This window comes from Dermacentor silvarum, chromosome 10, assembly GCF_013339745.2.
Source record: "Dermacentor silvarum isolate Dsil-2018 chromosome 10, BIME_Dsil_1.4, whole genome shotgun sequence".
In the NCBI taxonomy this organism is placed as follows: Eukaryota; Metazoa; Arthropoda; class Arachnida; order Ixodida; family Ixodidae; genus Dermacentor; species Dermacentor silvarum.
In genome coordinates, this window is record NC_051163.1 from 45,250,228 (window position 1) to 45,265,934 (window position 15,707).

The window sequence follows — 15,707 nt, forward strand, 5'->3', positions numbered from 1 at the left end:
GTACGTTCACCTCTTGTCGTTAAAGGGCCCCTATACCACCCAGAGGTCGAAATTTAGTTGTGGTGTTGCAGTTGTGCACGAGTCTACAACGAACACGTAGCCACGAGAATTTTTCGAAATGGTGCCGTAATAGCGGAGTTACACGCGTTTGATGATCGAAAAACGGCCCTCGCTCGTTTCGCTCTTTCCTTCGCTACTCTCCTCATCGGCTGGTCTCCCCTCCTCGCCGAGTGCTTCTCGAAAGGTCATGTGACATACGTCATCGCCAACGCGCTCCTCACAACACTGCATACTTCCAGTCACGTCCACGCTAGCGGCACATATACCGACGGCGAACCGTCCGCCAGTGCCGTAGAACGTCTGCCGCGCGAGAGGTGTCCAAAGTAGACGGCAGTTCGCCCGGCGCCCCGCCCGCTGCACCATCAATGGCCCAATCGACGACCGCGAACCTGCGCGCCTCCGCCACCGGCAACGAAAACATCAGCTGCAGCCGGGAGACGACGGGCTCGGCTGTGCTCGAATCGCAGCCGACGGCGCCGCTAATATCAGCGTGTTTTTCTTCTTTGTGTACAAGTATTGCGAAGAGCGATAACAACGATAAGAAAATATTGCGGCTTGTGAGCGTCGGTATTTCATTTCAAAGCGCCGTCCGTTTTACCTTTGAAGGGAACTAGAAAAGGCCTAGCGACGATATCGGCGCCGTCGAGCGATCAGCGGCAGCGGCGGTGAATCTGCCGCACAAATGAGTCCCGGTCTTATCCTCTCTACGTACGGCAAGGAAATCTCGCCGTTCGCGAGCAAGAACCGCTGTCGAACGGCGGCCCGCAAATGGCAAACGGCGTGCGATGAGTTACCGTGCCGGTAACGTGTACTCAGCGCTTCTCGGCTACCCGCTGTTGCTGCGGTGCCGGCCCGTGTTATGCGAAGCGTACCGCTATAAAACCTGTGTTGCGCGCACGTCGGGAAAGGCCAACACTGTCGCACTCTGTTCGCGCAGCTAATCAGACCGCTAAGCACGACTGTGTTGGAACGCGAGCGATTTGGCACTTGCGTTGCGGGCTGTAATTACAGATTCGTAAGGGCGCACAAACGAGCAACACGACGAGGAAGAGCAAAAAGCGCGCGTACCTGCTAGAAGACTAACCGGAAGTCGTAGGTTCTTGTTCAACCAATGGACGTCGTTTCCGCAGTTGACATCACCAGATTCCCCCTGCTGACATCGTGACGACCGCTGGGGATACCGGAAAGGCGAGGGGAGGAGAACGCCATTGTTTTTTTTTTTATTGCGATAGCAATTATATGGACACTCCAAAGCAGATTTCTGCCGTCGGCGTCGCCGTCGGCGTCGCCGTCGCCGTGAGGCTCCGTATGACGTCAATGAAGATGAAATCGTCGCCGCGCGGTGGTAAGTGGTTCTTGAGGGAAAGGGAAAGGTTGGCGCTATCTTCTGCAGCCCTTGAGGGAGCACGGCTCAGCGCCAGCCGCGCGCCGCCGAACGCTGTATGTGCGAGTGAAAGGGCGCGAGGGACGCGCGCTTTCACGGGGAGTGAACGCACGGCGGAGAACAAACGCGCGTTCTGTGCCATGCTCCCTTAAGGGCTGCAGAAGTAGGCGTCTCTTTCCTCCTTTACAATCACCATATATGTAGAGCAAACGCGCCTTCTTCTGACGCACGAAAGCCCGTGGGGGGGGAAGGGAGGCGACGTTTAGCTGCGGCACCAAGTGCCTATTTATATCAGAGGCTCCGCGACACTCACCAACGCCGCACGCATTTTGTGCGAACGCGGGCAAAACGCCGACGGCGTCGACAACAGTTCTGCGTGTTGCCGGTGCTGCTGCATGTCCAAGTTTATACAGCTGATAAAGCTACTATCATTACTCCGTATAGCTCTCTACAAATTTGCTATCGCAATTGATGCTTCGCCTTTCAGGTGAAACTGCGACAACTTTTTTTTTTTGTGTGTGGCGCTCCCGCAGCGCGTAGCGCTGCAGCGTTTGGCATCGTTGATCTTGACGGCATTCTGACCTCGATGCACGTTTACTTGAAATGTTCAAAAAATATCTGAGGTGGATTAGGGGCCCTTGAAAGACACGGAAGGCCATCTTCGAAGTGTGAGAGTCGTGCGACATCGTTCGAACAGCAGCAGGCAACGAACGGTACCATCCTTTGCCAATTAAGACTTCTTTTTTGCCAATTAAGACTTCTTTACTTCTCCCCTGGGTGGCATCGGGTGCCACACCATATAAGACGCACAAAAAAACCAAGGGGACTCCTGCGCACACCACACACTGCGAGCGAGTACCAGTAGCGCGAGTCGGCCCACACTGGATTCGTCGGTCAGAAATCGAAAAACATCGAAACCCAGCAGAAGGCCCAGCTCTGAACGGTTCGATACGGCTCATTCAAGGAGAGAGAACCAGCTTCCTCACTCCGAAAGAACCGCCGCTCATTTACTGAACCAGGGCTCCCTCGGTCTTCAAAAGAGCGGCCCGCTCCTGAGCGCTCAGGAGCGAGCCGGGTCTTTTGAAGAGCGAGGGAGCCGTGGCGAAAAGAGCGGCTGGCTCCTGAGCGCTCAGGAGCGAGCCGGGTCTTTTGAAGAGCGAGGGAGCCGTGGCGAAAAGAGCGGCTGGCTCCTGAGCGCTCAGGAGCGAGCCGGATCTTTTGATCCGCTCTTTTGAAGAGCGAGGGAGCGGTGGTTCAGTAAGTGAGCGGCGGTTCTTTCGTTCTTCAGCCGAAGGCGAGGGGGTGAAGGCGACTCTTGCGAGGAAGGGCGGGAGGGCAGTTGCTTTCTCGTACCGCTAATAGATGGCGCGGAAGTCGCACCCAGAAGGAGGCCCGGCTCTGACGGAACGCATCGGCACGGCTCTCTTAGCGCGAGAGAACCGGCTCCCTTTATCCAAAAGAACCGCCGCTCATTTTTACTGAACGACCGCTCACTCGCTCTTTAAATAAAGCCGCTCACAAGATCCGCCTCGCTCCTGAGCGACCCATCTCTACCTTCAGCTGTTTGCACCGCACGTGTCGTTATTCAAGGTGAACCTTATTTTATCAAGTTTTTCGTGCTGCCGTCATGCTCCCACGACGTTATTCTCGGCTGGGACTTCCTTTCACGTCATCGCGCCGTCATAGACTGCTCCCGTGCAGAAGGGGCCTTTACGCAACTGCAAACCTCTCTTTCGGTGGATAATCATCCCGACGCTCACAAACTTGTCGTTGCTGCGGACACAGATATTGCCCCTGAAATGTCGACCCTTGTGCCTCTGTCCTGTACGACCGCCCCTGACGGAACTGTTCTGTTTGCCCCATCGGAGGTACTTCTCCGCCGTCGCGGCATACGACTGCCGTTTGCAGTCGTATGCCGCGACGGCGGAGAAGTTGAATCGGGTGCTACTACTATGTTAGTTTCTAACTGGCTCCCATCTTCCGTTACATTACTTCGTGGGGAATCTTTGGGTCACATACAAGGTGCTGACCTCCTGCGCTCTATAGAGTTTGCAGAGGACCAACCCCATCTTCAGCTGAATGCCATCACATCACCTGTTCCCAAACCTTCGGGTCCAGACAGTTTCCACCCTTCTATTGCTGCCGATCTATCGTCAACACAACACCGCGAACTCCTGGCCCTTCTTCGAGACTTCGGCTCTTCCTTCGATTGCGCTCAACCATCTTTAGGTCGTACAGCGAGCGTCAAACACCACATTGACACTGGCTCTCATGCGCCCTTACGACAACGACCATGCAGAGTTTTAGCGGCAGAACGACGTATTATTAATGAACAAGTAGATGATGTGCTTACGCGTGGTGTCAGTCAGCCGTCCCAGAGCTCCTGGTCCTCTCCTGTTGTAATTCTGCGCAAAAAGGATGGATCTATCTGATTCTGTGTTGACTATCGCCGCCTCAATAAGGTAATTCGGAAGGACCCGTTGCCCCGCATCGATGATGCTCTTGATTGTTTCCAAGGGGCAGAATATTTCTCATCACTGGATTTGCGCTTGGGTTACTGGCAAGTTCCAATGGCCGACCCTGACCGACCTAAGACGGCGTTCGTCACTACTGACGGACTGTATGAGTTTGTCATGTACGAAGACTTGTGCGCGCGTGTCTGGTGCGGCGGACGGACAGTGACTATAAAAGAAGAAAAAGAATGGCGGGATTCGGCGCGAGCTCGCCTGACGCGGCACCTCGGACAACAGCCAATCACGAAGACACACGGGTGCGGGAAGAGGGAGCTGAAGAAGAGAAGGAAGGCGGCGTTCGAGAAAAGAAAAGGCCGGTGCGCGAGGTGGATGAAGCGAGGTTGTCGGACTCCGGGTCCGATCCTCAAGACTTCAAGAGCACCGGGCGGAGAAGCGAGGCTATCGGACTGTGGGTCCGAGTCTCAAAGACTTCAGGAGCGCCGGGCGGAGAAGCGAAGCTGTCGAGCTGCGGGCCCGAGTTTCAGGACTTCAGCGACGATCCGGCCTCTGTACTACCTCCAGCCTTTGGTGTTCGTGGGTCCTGCAGTGACATGGTGCTGAAGGCAAGCCCTTCCTACTTCCCTGCTGCGACTCCTTGGCCGAGCTGCGGACGATCCTCAAGACGCAAGTAGTGTCTTATCGTCTTATCCTCACGTGGCCGACGCCCTGCAACTGACTGGCCGTAGCAACGCCGTCCCGTACAGCCGCACCGACGCATGTCAAGTAATTGTGACCGGTCACGAACTTTACCGTTATATATAATTATTTATTGTGTGACAACATTTAGAAGTGCATGAACGTTTCTAGTAGTCTTAGTATCTTGGTTAGCTAGTTTGTGTGTGTGACAGTTAATTATATGTTCATGTCTTCGTTGTTTCTTTTCCCCACTGCGAATTAGTCTCAGTGGTGGCCACAATAATTCGAACCATGCAAGTACAAATACACTCCCGGGTAAGCAACCCCTCGTTGACTTAGGACCAAATCATCAATGAGTTTAACGTCATGCCGTTCGGATTGTGCAACGCCCCAGCTACTTTCGAACGGATGGTGGATAACATCCTTCGTGGCTACAAGTGGAATACCTGCCTTTGCTACCTTGACGACTTCGTCGTTTTTTCTCGCGACTTTCCAACGCACCTTGTTCGTCTTCGTGCGATTCTCACGTGCCTCACCTCTGCTGGCCTTCAACTTAACATAAAGAAGTGCCACTTTGCTGCACGCCAGTTGACGATACTATATAGGCCACGTCGTCTACAAGGAGGGCGTTCTTCCAGACCCCACGACGCTCCGTGCCGTAGCCGAATATCCGAAGCCCAATTCCATGAAAACACTTAGAAGTTTCGTTGGGCTCTGCTCCTATTTTTGTCGATTTGTGCGCAACTTTGCTGCGATCATCCCGCCTCTTACCAACCTTCTGACCGCCTCTAACGGCCTGTCTCTTTGGTCATCAGCGTGCGACGAGTCTTTTTGAACGCTACGGCGCTTACTAACTTCGCCACCAATACTCCGTCACTTTGACCCTAATGCGCCTACGGAGATCCATACTGACCCCAGCGGTGTTGGCCTTCGTGCAGTATTGGCTCAAAAAAACACCAGGATACCAAGAATACGTCGTTTCCTACGCGAGTCGAACGCTCAAGAAAGCCGAGTGTAATTATTCTGTCACCGAGAAATAGTGCGATCGCCATAATTTGGGCTTTGGCTAAGTTTCTTCCGTACCTTCATGGCCGCCCTTTCGACGTTGTCCCGGACCATCATGCTCTATTCTGGCTCTCGTCACTGAAAGATCCCTCGGGACGCCTCGGTCAGTTGGGCGCTTCGCCTGGAAGATTATGACATTCGTGTTGTGTACCGATCTGGCTACAAACACTCGGACGCTGATGCGCTGTCCCGCTCGCCGCTAGCTTCTGACACGCCTTCTCCGTCAGCTTCTTCAGCTCCCTTGTCGCCTATTCACTTTGCAGACATGTCGTCGGAGCAACGCAAGGATGCGTGGATTTGTCAACTCCTTGACTTTACTACTGACCCATCCACTTATCCCGCCTCAAGAACTGTACGTCACCAAGCCGCCCATTTCACTATTCGTGACGATCTCCTCAATTGCCGGAATTACGCGTCTGATAGCCGGAGGTGGCTTCTAGTTGTACCTCGCCACATGCGCACGGACATCTGCGCTGCTTTCCACTCTGACCCGCAAAGCGCTCACGCCGTCGTTCTCAAGACCTACAATCGCCTGCGGCAGCGATTCTACTGGCGCGGAATGTATACATTTGTGTGCAAGTACATAAGTGCTTGCACTGCATGTCAGCGGCGCAAGACTCCCCCCCCCCCACAACGCCCGGCCGGTACACTTCAGCCTCTCCCTTGCCCAGCCCGTCCATTCGACCGCGTCGGTATCGACTTATACGGCCCGCTTCCCTCGACCACCTCTGGGAATAGGTGGGTAATTGTCGGCGTGGACGACCTCACGCGTTACGCCGAGACTGCAGCTTTGCCCACAGCCACAGCAAGACACGTTGCGTTTTTCATCTTACGCAATTTTGTTTTGCGCCACGGTGCTCCCCGTGAACTTTTGAGCGACAGGGGACGTGTTTTCCTGTCTGGAGCTATTGAAGCCTTGCTCGTTCAGTGTAACATCATTAATCGCATGACAAGTGCATATCATCCGCAGAATAATGGCCTAACTGAGCGATTTAATCGTACTCTGGGGGATATGCTGACGATGTACACGGCATGGGACCAGACCAATTGGAACACCGTCCTTCCATTCGTCACATATGCGTACAACACTGCTACGCACGCGACCACAGGATTCTCGCCGTTCTTTCTCATGTACGGACGTGAGCCATCATGCACGCTGGAGAGTATGGTTCCCTACACACCTGACTCATCTGAGTACACTGCGATTTCTGATGTCGCCAGGTATGCCGAAGATTGTCGACAATTGGCCCGTTCATTGACAACCGAGGACCAAGGTCACCCGAAGCTCAGGCACGACACCGACCGACGTCTCACTACTTTCGCGACCGGTGCCCTGGTTTCAAATCAAATCAAAACAAATCATTTTTATTTTTTCCAAAAATACACATTGGAAATGTGTATGGCTTTGGCTTTGGATTCCTCCGAGTACGCCTGGCCTTTCGTCTAAATTACTGGCCCGATATCATGGGCCCTACCACATCCTCGCTCGGACATCTCCAGTCAATTATGACGTTGAGCCTTTGACACCGTCCCAAGACTTACGTCGTCGTGGTCGAGAAATCGTTCACGTGAGTCGCCTCAAGCCCTATTATGACCCCTCTATACTGTCAACGCCTTAAGTCGCTTGGATGGCTACGCTATTCCCCGGGGGCCAATGTAATGAATAAGACAACACGACGACGAAGCAGTCAGCAAGTAAGCCACAGTGTTGGTGGTAACCACGTGCTCCGAGCTTGCGCTTGCCTGGATTTTGGCTGCTGGTCACCCCGCCGATTTTTATTGCGATAGCAATTATATGGACACTTAAACCGGATTTCTGCCGTCGCCGTCGTCGTCGCCGTGAGGTTCCCTACAGATAAAATCTTCGCCGCGCGCCGTATGCCCGAGCGGAAGCGTGCGGGGACGCGCGCTATCACGGAGAGCGAACGCACTCGATCTCCCACGCGCAAGCAAGGAAGCAGGAAGACAGCGCCGGAGGGAGCGGTGGTGGGGGGGGGGGGGGGGGGGCGCACTTCTACTCTGCCAACAACCGCGCTCGTCGCTCGTCCGCACCGTGTCTTATCTCCACACGGCTCTTACCTTTATGCGCCGTGCATTCTCCGCTCAGTTTCCGTTGAAGCGATAGACCGCACGTACCTTCGCCTGCTGCGGCGTATGCTAGCTGCCAGCGTTTTGACAGTCGTTGTCTGCAGTCATTCAGTGTGATCTATTCGTGTTTGTTCGTGCACGCTCACACCACGCTTGTTCATTCAGTTAGTAATAGTCGGGTCCCATTTTCCAACGCACGCTACACATGCAATGCTGCCCAGATCGGCAGTGCAGAGCTACAGGTGTGTCCCTTCGCACGCGCTGCCCACGGGAAGCGCTTCTCATCAACACCACCGTTTCACACGCGCCTTCTCGCGGTCATCGAGTCTCTCTTCATGTCGGTCTACTTACGCCGCAGCACACCTGCTTACTTAATCAGCTCATTTTTACTACAATTCATATTGCTACCAAAGCCGCTCACCTTAATTCGTATGACATTGCTGTGTTGCTATCGCATTCATTGCTTCGCCCTTAGGGCGAAACTGTGACTTTTTTACGTTCGCCCGTCGTTTGTGACCGTTCCTTGACGTTCACACGTCAATAAATCACGTGGCAGATTGAATGATTAGTAGCAGCGGAGCCAGCTGTAGAAGACGGCGAACGCGTTCGCGCGGGTGCGCCAAGGGGCACGTATACGATCCAGCTGTAGGGAAAAAAACGACCACGCTCGAGCCATTGTTGATGATATTTTTGCACACTGACACCATGAAACCCTGGAACTGAGCCCTACAAAGCTTCGCTGTAAAAATAACACCAACAATGTACGGGTTTGTAGACAAAGGTAAGCAAAGTGAGCTGTCGCATTAAAGACAACGCATTTGAAATATTTTAGGCGAACAAACGTACAACAGTTTCACCTTACATACGGCAATGGCTACAACAGGTAAGCGGGGAAAATAGATGCTCAGGTGCAAACACTTCGAAAATACGCAAATATATATACATGCAGTCAGTATTCTAATTCATCGTAAAAAAAACGATAAGGTTATACGAGAAAGGACATGATGATGATGTAGCTACTAGCGCTTCGCTAAAGTGCGGTGGTTGTAGCGATTGTAACCGCCGTCGCTATAGAAAGCCGCAGTTACGACGTCCATCAAAAGTCGCATCTACGCTTTTCGTTACAAGGCCACAGTGTCAACAAAGCTTACGCTACCGCTGAATGCAAGCCGCGTTTTGATTGAAAGCAGTGTATGTCACCATTGTGAAGGTTAACTTAGAATGTATGGTATGGTATGAAGAACTTTATTTACCTTAGAATGTGTAAATGCCGCTTTTGTTTACAGCGTAAGCTGTTATGGGCTCATTCTAATAGCCGTTTCGGTTCGCGTTTTTGTCCGCCGCCGCCGCGTAACCGTTATCGGCCGAAATGCGAAAAAAAGTACCCGGTCTTCGCCGGGATCGAACCCAGGCCTGCTGCGTGGGAGTCGGATACTTTACCACTGAGCCACGCAAGCGCTGGCTATCGTCAAAAAAGGCCCTATAAACGCGCCCTTGGCAGGCGCGCAGCCGCAGACGACCCGAGCCTCTGCCAAGTATGGTCGCGCCATCTAGTTAAGGCGCCTGCAAAAGCCACATGTACAGGCGCAGACGACGAGATGCGATTCCGACGAGGCGCGCAATAAACTCGATCCCTATGTGAGATGTGCGCCACGTATTCACGGTACCTCTTGGTACACGTTATGGCGTCTCCTCGCAAGGTACGAACCACTGCTGAAGAAGCGAATCGTAGAGCTACGTGCGCGTCTACAACCAAGCATCATCGGGCTCAGCAGACTGCTGTGCAGGGAGCACTACAAGCCGCAGCTCGCCGTCGACGCCGGGCGGACAGTTGAGATTGCTCTCGTCAAAACGAGGCGAAGAGACTTTGCCGCGAAGACCCTGTTCGTGGTGCCGAAATTGCTACTCTTAAGCCGCTCCACCAGCTTACGCTGTGACGTGTGTCACATGTGACATGTGTCGCTGTGACATGTGTCGCTGTGACATGTGTCACAAGCTGCGCATACCGCGCAGGCTTGTGATTGTTTTCTCCTGCTTTTCGTTGATATTTTAAAGTTGAGGAACTTCCGTTTCTCCACGTCAGTTTCCGCAAATTGTAGAAGGTTCACTTCGGGACTTACGTGACGGTATGTTGTGGCGCAATATTTTGTGGTTAATAAACGTCGTCACAGACCTATTGAGGAAAACATACCAGTAACAAACGAAAGCAATGAATGCAAACTAGTTGAGAACAACAACTTTATTGAAGAATAAAAGGCTCAATGGGTGGAGACCCTAGGGAAGCGCGCCACTGGCTTTCGCGCGCCGTCTTGCTTGTCGGATGATGACCCTTTGGACCTCTTCCTGTGAACTGGACAGCGCCGCCTCCCATTGCATATGCTTCATAATTTCTGTGTTTGTCTTTTCTGTAAATGCCGTGCATGCCCATGAGATGTGGTCTAAGGTTGGCGTGGCCCCGCACCATGGGCATGTGTCCGTATATCTTTCGGGATGAATTTTATGGAGAATGTGCAGGTTGTTATATGTATAGGTTTGCAGCTTTCTGCATATAACCTGTTCTTCCTTACGGAGATTCTGATCAGGGGGTGGTAGTTTCATTCTATTTCCTCTGTGATAGTTTACAATTGCAGAATAGTTCTGGTCAATCGGGATCAGGTCGTCAGAGGCGTCCTGTGAGCCCCCGTGGTGTGTGGCATGCGCACGAGCTACTCTGTCAGCCTCTTCGTTCCCCTGATTCCCTCATGACTAGGTACCCATAACATGTGAAATCTGGCTCGGGGTTTTATATCTCGTATAATTCTATAGGCTGCGGTGCATACTCTTCTCCTGAGGTAGCTTCTGCATGCCGCTTGAGAGTCTGATAGGATGGTTATTTGTTGTTGGTTTGGTTCCGTCGCTTTGATAGCAAGGGCTATTGCAATTTCTTCTGCTTCCACGGTAGTGGCGTTGTGAGTGGAGGCGCTAGTGATTTCTCTGCCTAAGTAGTCAGTGACAGCAGCTACCGCTCTTTTCTGCCTGCCTGGGTATCTTGACGCGTCCACGAAGCGGGAGTTTGGTTTGTCTCCGTGCGTTATCTCAATGTATGCAGCTCTGGCTTCTCTTCTGCCTGCATGTAGAGTTGGGTCCATATTTCTGGGTATGGGCGCTACTTTGATGGTGCTTCTGATTATTGTGGGGATCGGGGTTGTGTTTTTCTAGCAGCTCGTGACACCCGAGCCTGCCAAGGAGTTTCCTACCCATGGTCGTTTGTGCGAGTCTCTTTCTTTGAGTTATCAGTTGAGCTTCTGCCAGTTCCTCGAATGTATTATGAATCCCGAGAGACATGAGTTTTTCGGTTGAGGCGCATTGCGGAATTTGTACGGCAATCTTGTACGCTTTCCTAAACCACGAATTGATGGCATCCCTCTTTGTTTTCGTTAGATGGTAATACGGCAAGCTGTAAATGAAGCGGCTAACCACCTAACTTCTTATTAGGCGAAGGGTGTGCGATTCCTTCATCCTCGTCCTTTTCGTGGCTACCCGCTTTATCATTCTTGCGACTTGTGTTGCCGTCTTGATGAGGTTAAGCCCGTGTTGGCAGTGTTGATTTGATTGTAGCAACATGCCTAGTACCCGGATTGTGGTCTTCTCAGGTATTGCATCATTTGCAATTCTGATTTCCAGTTTTAGGGCAGGGTCCGTCGGGACGTTACGATTCCCTTTGACTCTCCAGACTCATATGATCTCCAATTTCTCTGACGCGCATTGCAGCCCTCTGGCTCGCACGTATGTCTCGATTACAGAGGCAGGTACTTGTAATGGTTCTTCTTTTTCACTTAGCGACCCGGTGACACACCAGACTGTAATGTCATCCGCGTATAGGGAGTGCTCGATACCCGGTATGGCTTGTAGTTTCCTTGCGAGGCCTATCATCGCCACGTTAAATAGCGTTGGCGAGATCACTGCATCAAGACCTTCAAGGCACCCAACAAGGGTTGGGTGCCTTGAAAGTCTTGATTTCTACTGCGCCAAATTTAATCTCAACGGTTCGTTGGTTTAAAAAGCTGCGAGCATAGTTGTATGTCCGCTCTCCGCAATTTGTTTCAGCCAGGCCATCGAGTATTCCTTTGTGGCTTACGTTATCAAAAGCTCCCTTTATGTCGATGGCCATGACAATGTGTTAACTTGATCTTGGTATATTTGTCAGGACTTCATCCTTCAACTGTACGAGGATGTCTTGAGTTGCGAGCTTGGGTCTGAACCCAAACATAGTGTCTGGAATGATCTCATTGTCCTCTAAGTAGTTTTGTTCTCTACAGTTGACTATTCTTGCGAATAATTTCCCCAGACAGGAAGTTAGGGAGATTGGTCTAAGGTTATTAATTGCTAATTTCTTGCCAGGCTTGGGAATTAAAACTATTTGAGCGTGCTTCCACTGCCCTGGAATAGTACCCTGTTCCCAATGTTCATTTATAAATGTAGTGTATGCCTGTAAAGCTTCATCGCTTAGGTTTTTAATCATGGGGTTAGTTATCCGGTCTTTGCCTGCCGTTGTGTTTCGGATCATTTTCGCTATGGCAGCTCTAACTTCTTCGACTGGAGATGGGTTCATCGAGTTCAGGATGAGGCGCCGCCCCCCCCCCCCCTCCCTGTATTTAGTTTCGCGGGGTGGGGGAGATGGGTCTGTTCCGAAGCACTTGTTTCTTCCGTACCTCCGACGTATTCTTCTTTGAGTTCTTGTTCCGTCCCGGGGTACGTATGGATTAAGCCGTTCCAGCGTTTTACAGCCCTCGTTCTTGGTTTTGGTTGGTTCCATATTTGCTCTTAGTATGCGCCAAGCTTTTGCGGTACTCAGTGTGGCATTAAGAGAGTCACAGAAGCGTTCCCAATTGGACGTAGCTAGTTGCATTGCGTACTCTTCCTCTTTGCGGGTGATTTCTGCAATGCGTACTTTTGGCTTCCGGTTCTGTTTTTGTCGCTTCAGTCTTTTCGTTAGTCTTCAGCGTGCCTCCCAGAGATGCGCAGTAAGTGAGGGTATATCTCAGGTATCTCACATGTGCGGACTAGTTCTTTTGTGACTTTATCCTTTTGTGTTCTTAAACTTTCTCACATCCGGCGGTATTTGCATCCGGTGGTATTGCACCCAGTCGGTAATTTTGGCTATTCCTATGTGTCGTTTGATTTTCCCAGTCCGAATTGTGGTGATGTAATGGTCGCTGCCTAAATCATTTAGGGTGTTTATCCACTGCGCATCTTCACAATTCTGCACTATCGTGAGGTCAGGGCTGGTGTCCATGCTGACACTGTTGCCCTGTCTAGTGGGCACTGCAGGATCCGTTATAATTGTCATGTCAAGTTGTTCCGTTTGTTCTAGAATGTTTCTGCTGCCCTTAGCGTCCTGTTTAGGGTATCCCCAACTGGGATCTTTGGCGTTAAAGTCACCTACTATCACCAGTGGTCTTCCCTTTACCAGGCGGGCAGTTTCCTGCAGGAGGCTGTCAAACTGTCTTTCTCTGGCTTGGTGGAATGAAAATGTTTAGTATAAATGCACACTTTTTGTTCAGGCCTTTATATATGATTTCTATTAGTAAATGCTTAATATCCTTGTCGGTAAAATGATCGTGTTTGATTGCAGTAATTGATTTCGCTACCAAAGTCGCTATTGCTTTCTCCGAATCCAGGTGTGTGTACACGTCGTATCCCTGAAGGTATGGAGGGGATCCCACTTCTTGAAGGGCTATGACAGCTGGTGGCTCACTCTGTGAGCTCACCAGCTGTGCTAAAGTCCCCTTTTCCGCCGGTATCCACGACAGTTCCACTGCCAGATTTCGCAATTTTCTGTTATATTGTTGGTTTATGTTTAGGCATGGTTGCTTTATTGGGCAATGGCTGCTAGCCCTGCTATGGCCTATGGCTTCTCGGCTCTCTGTCTCATGTTAGCTCCAGTAATTTGTTTACGCACCGTTTTCATGATTTCAATTTGCTGAGCCTGGAGTTTTTTTGCCTGACTTCACTTCAAGCTCAGTCATTTGTTGCGTTAGTTTTTGTGTTATTTAGGCTGACACCTGTTGGGTGATCTGTTCTGCTATTGAGGGTAATAGTTGTTGGAAAGTCTCTTGGATTTGTGTCTGGAGTGTTTCGACCGTTAGCCTTTCTCCCTGTAATCTAGGGCGTTTTTGGTGTGCTGGTACAGCTTGCCCGGAAGCTTGCTCTGACTGTGCCGGTTTAGCCTGTGTGTTCTGTTGCTGCGACTGCATTTGACTGCATTTGCTTTAGTATCGCATTCTCACGCTCTAAATCGCCTAAGCGAACTCTCATGAGTTTAGCTCTCGTTCTAGGCGCCTTATCTGTGCAGATATTTGAGGTGTGGGTTAGGAGGCTATTGCTGACCAGCTCATCTTGTTTTTGTCGCCTTCATTCTTTAGTGATTGTTTCTTGTTCTTCTGTTGGTTGGTGAGAGAAAAAAGGAAACCGAGCAAATATAAATTATATATTAATGTAAAGAAAGACTCAAAAATTCAGTGAAGGCTTAGTAGTAAATTACAGTAGAATATTAGCAAAAGCAATCATCCCTTGTAAGAAGTTCAGCGTTAATAAATCTTGATGAGCAACTGAGAAGGCTTCCCGTTGTTTACATTTGAAACAATAATACCTTTCTGGTGGTAATTAGTTCACTGTGTGCATGAGACAAGATTATATTTTCTTCCCCTGAAGGAATTAGAGTTATCCGTGGATTAAAATATTTAGAAAGCTAGCCGCTGTCTGTACGGACAACATTGCCGTAACGTTGACTGCCGGACTGTGGCTTGATTAGTTCACCCACTATTGACCAGGCATAATTGTATAGCGGATTTCATTGCACATAGAGCTATGCTGCTTTCCGCGATGCTCCTTTGTTAACGTCCCTCGCCATTATCCTGCATGGAGCTGCCAAACCTTTCATTGTTCCTCTTTTCTCTGCGTTAGTGCAGCAAAATTTCGTGTAGGTCGTTTAGGCGACATACGAGTGCTCTGGTGGGCTGAGGTAATTTCTGTAAACGTGCAGGTGCTCAACAAACCCAATGACCCTCCATATGGTTCGATCGTCATGGTGGTCACTGACGGTAAAGAAAACATGGAGCCCAACCTGACGAGCATGATTCCAAGCCTCGTGAATTCCCTCGTTGAAGTGAGCGCGTTTGCACTCGGAACCGCTGCAGACCCCAAGCTCGAAGAACTGGCAGCTGCAACGAACGGCAGGGTGTTCTATTTCCCGGACAGTCAAAAATTCGCTGCCGTCCACATGGAAGTGGCCCTTCAGACAGCCAGCACACCCGGAATGGTGGATTCCGCATGGCCCATTATGGTCAGTATTACTGTTACCATTTTACCGCTTCTATGGCGATATTTAGCACCTTTATTGTCTTTTAGTTCAGTGGTGACACCCAGTGGAGGATATGAGTCCGAGTGTCGCCTTTAGTACTGAACCCCACTTACACGCGAGTGCCGCCTTGACTGAGGGCGCAACGGGGTTAAATATTTCGCCTGGGAAAACACTAAATAAATTGGCATGCAAACTAGAACAAGCGCGACTTGACTCTGCAACAACAGCAGTGGTGCACACTTGTCTCCTCTCTATTTTGCACAACCTGCACTACCTGCAGACCGCGAATACGCGCACAATTGCCGCGCGACTGGCCGCTCGAGGCACTTTGCGTGTATTCGCGGGCTTCTTTCACGCTCGGAAAAACACTTTTATGTAGCACGTGTTGAGCAACAAAAAGCTGTATTGTGAGTTTTTCATGTTGCTCTACAACTTTCTCATTGACACTTTGATAATTATTTCTATTACCTAATTAAATCTCAGTAGCGAAAGAATTACTGGCGGCTACACCACTGTACTGGAAACAATACGCACCAGGTTTGCTTCGCGCAACACCGTTGCTTTTTAAATCGTGCTGCGTGATAGCTACGACACCCTGTATATATATATATATATATAT

The 15,707-nt window shown here is 50.7% G+C and overlaps 2 protein-coding genes across 2 annotated transcripts in view; both read left to right on the top strand.

The window, feature by feature from the left end:
* Positions 1–15,707, top strand: part of LOC125941011 (calcium-activated chloride channel regulator family member 3-like) — a 226,166-nt gene that overhangs the window by 77,567 nt on the left and 132,892 nt on the right. The window lies entirely within an intron of this gene.
* Positions 14,786–15,707, top strand: part of LOC125940927 (calcium-activated chloride channel regulator 2-like) — a 68,653-nt gene continuing 67,731 nt past the window's right edge. Inside the window, exon 1 of the mRNA XM_049657658.1 lies at positions 14,786–15,070. Within this exon, the coding sequence (XP_049513615.1) occupies positions 14,813–15,070 (258 nt within the window). The 5' untranslated portion in view covers positions 14,786–14,812. The remainder of the gene's footprint in view (positions 15,071–15,707) is intronic.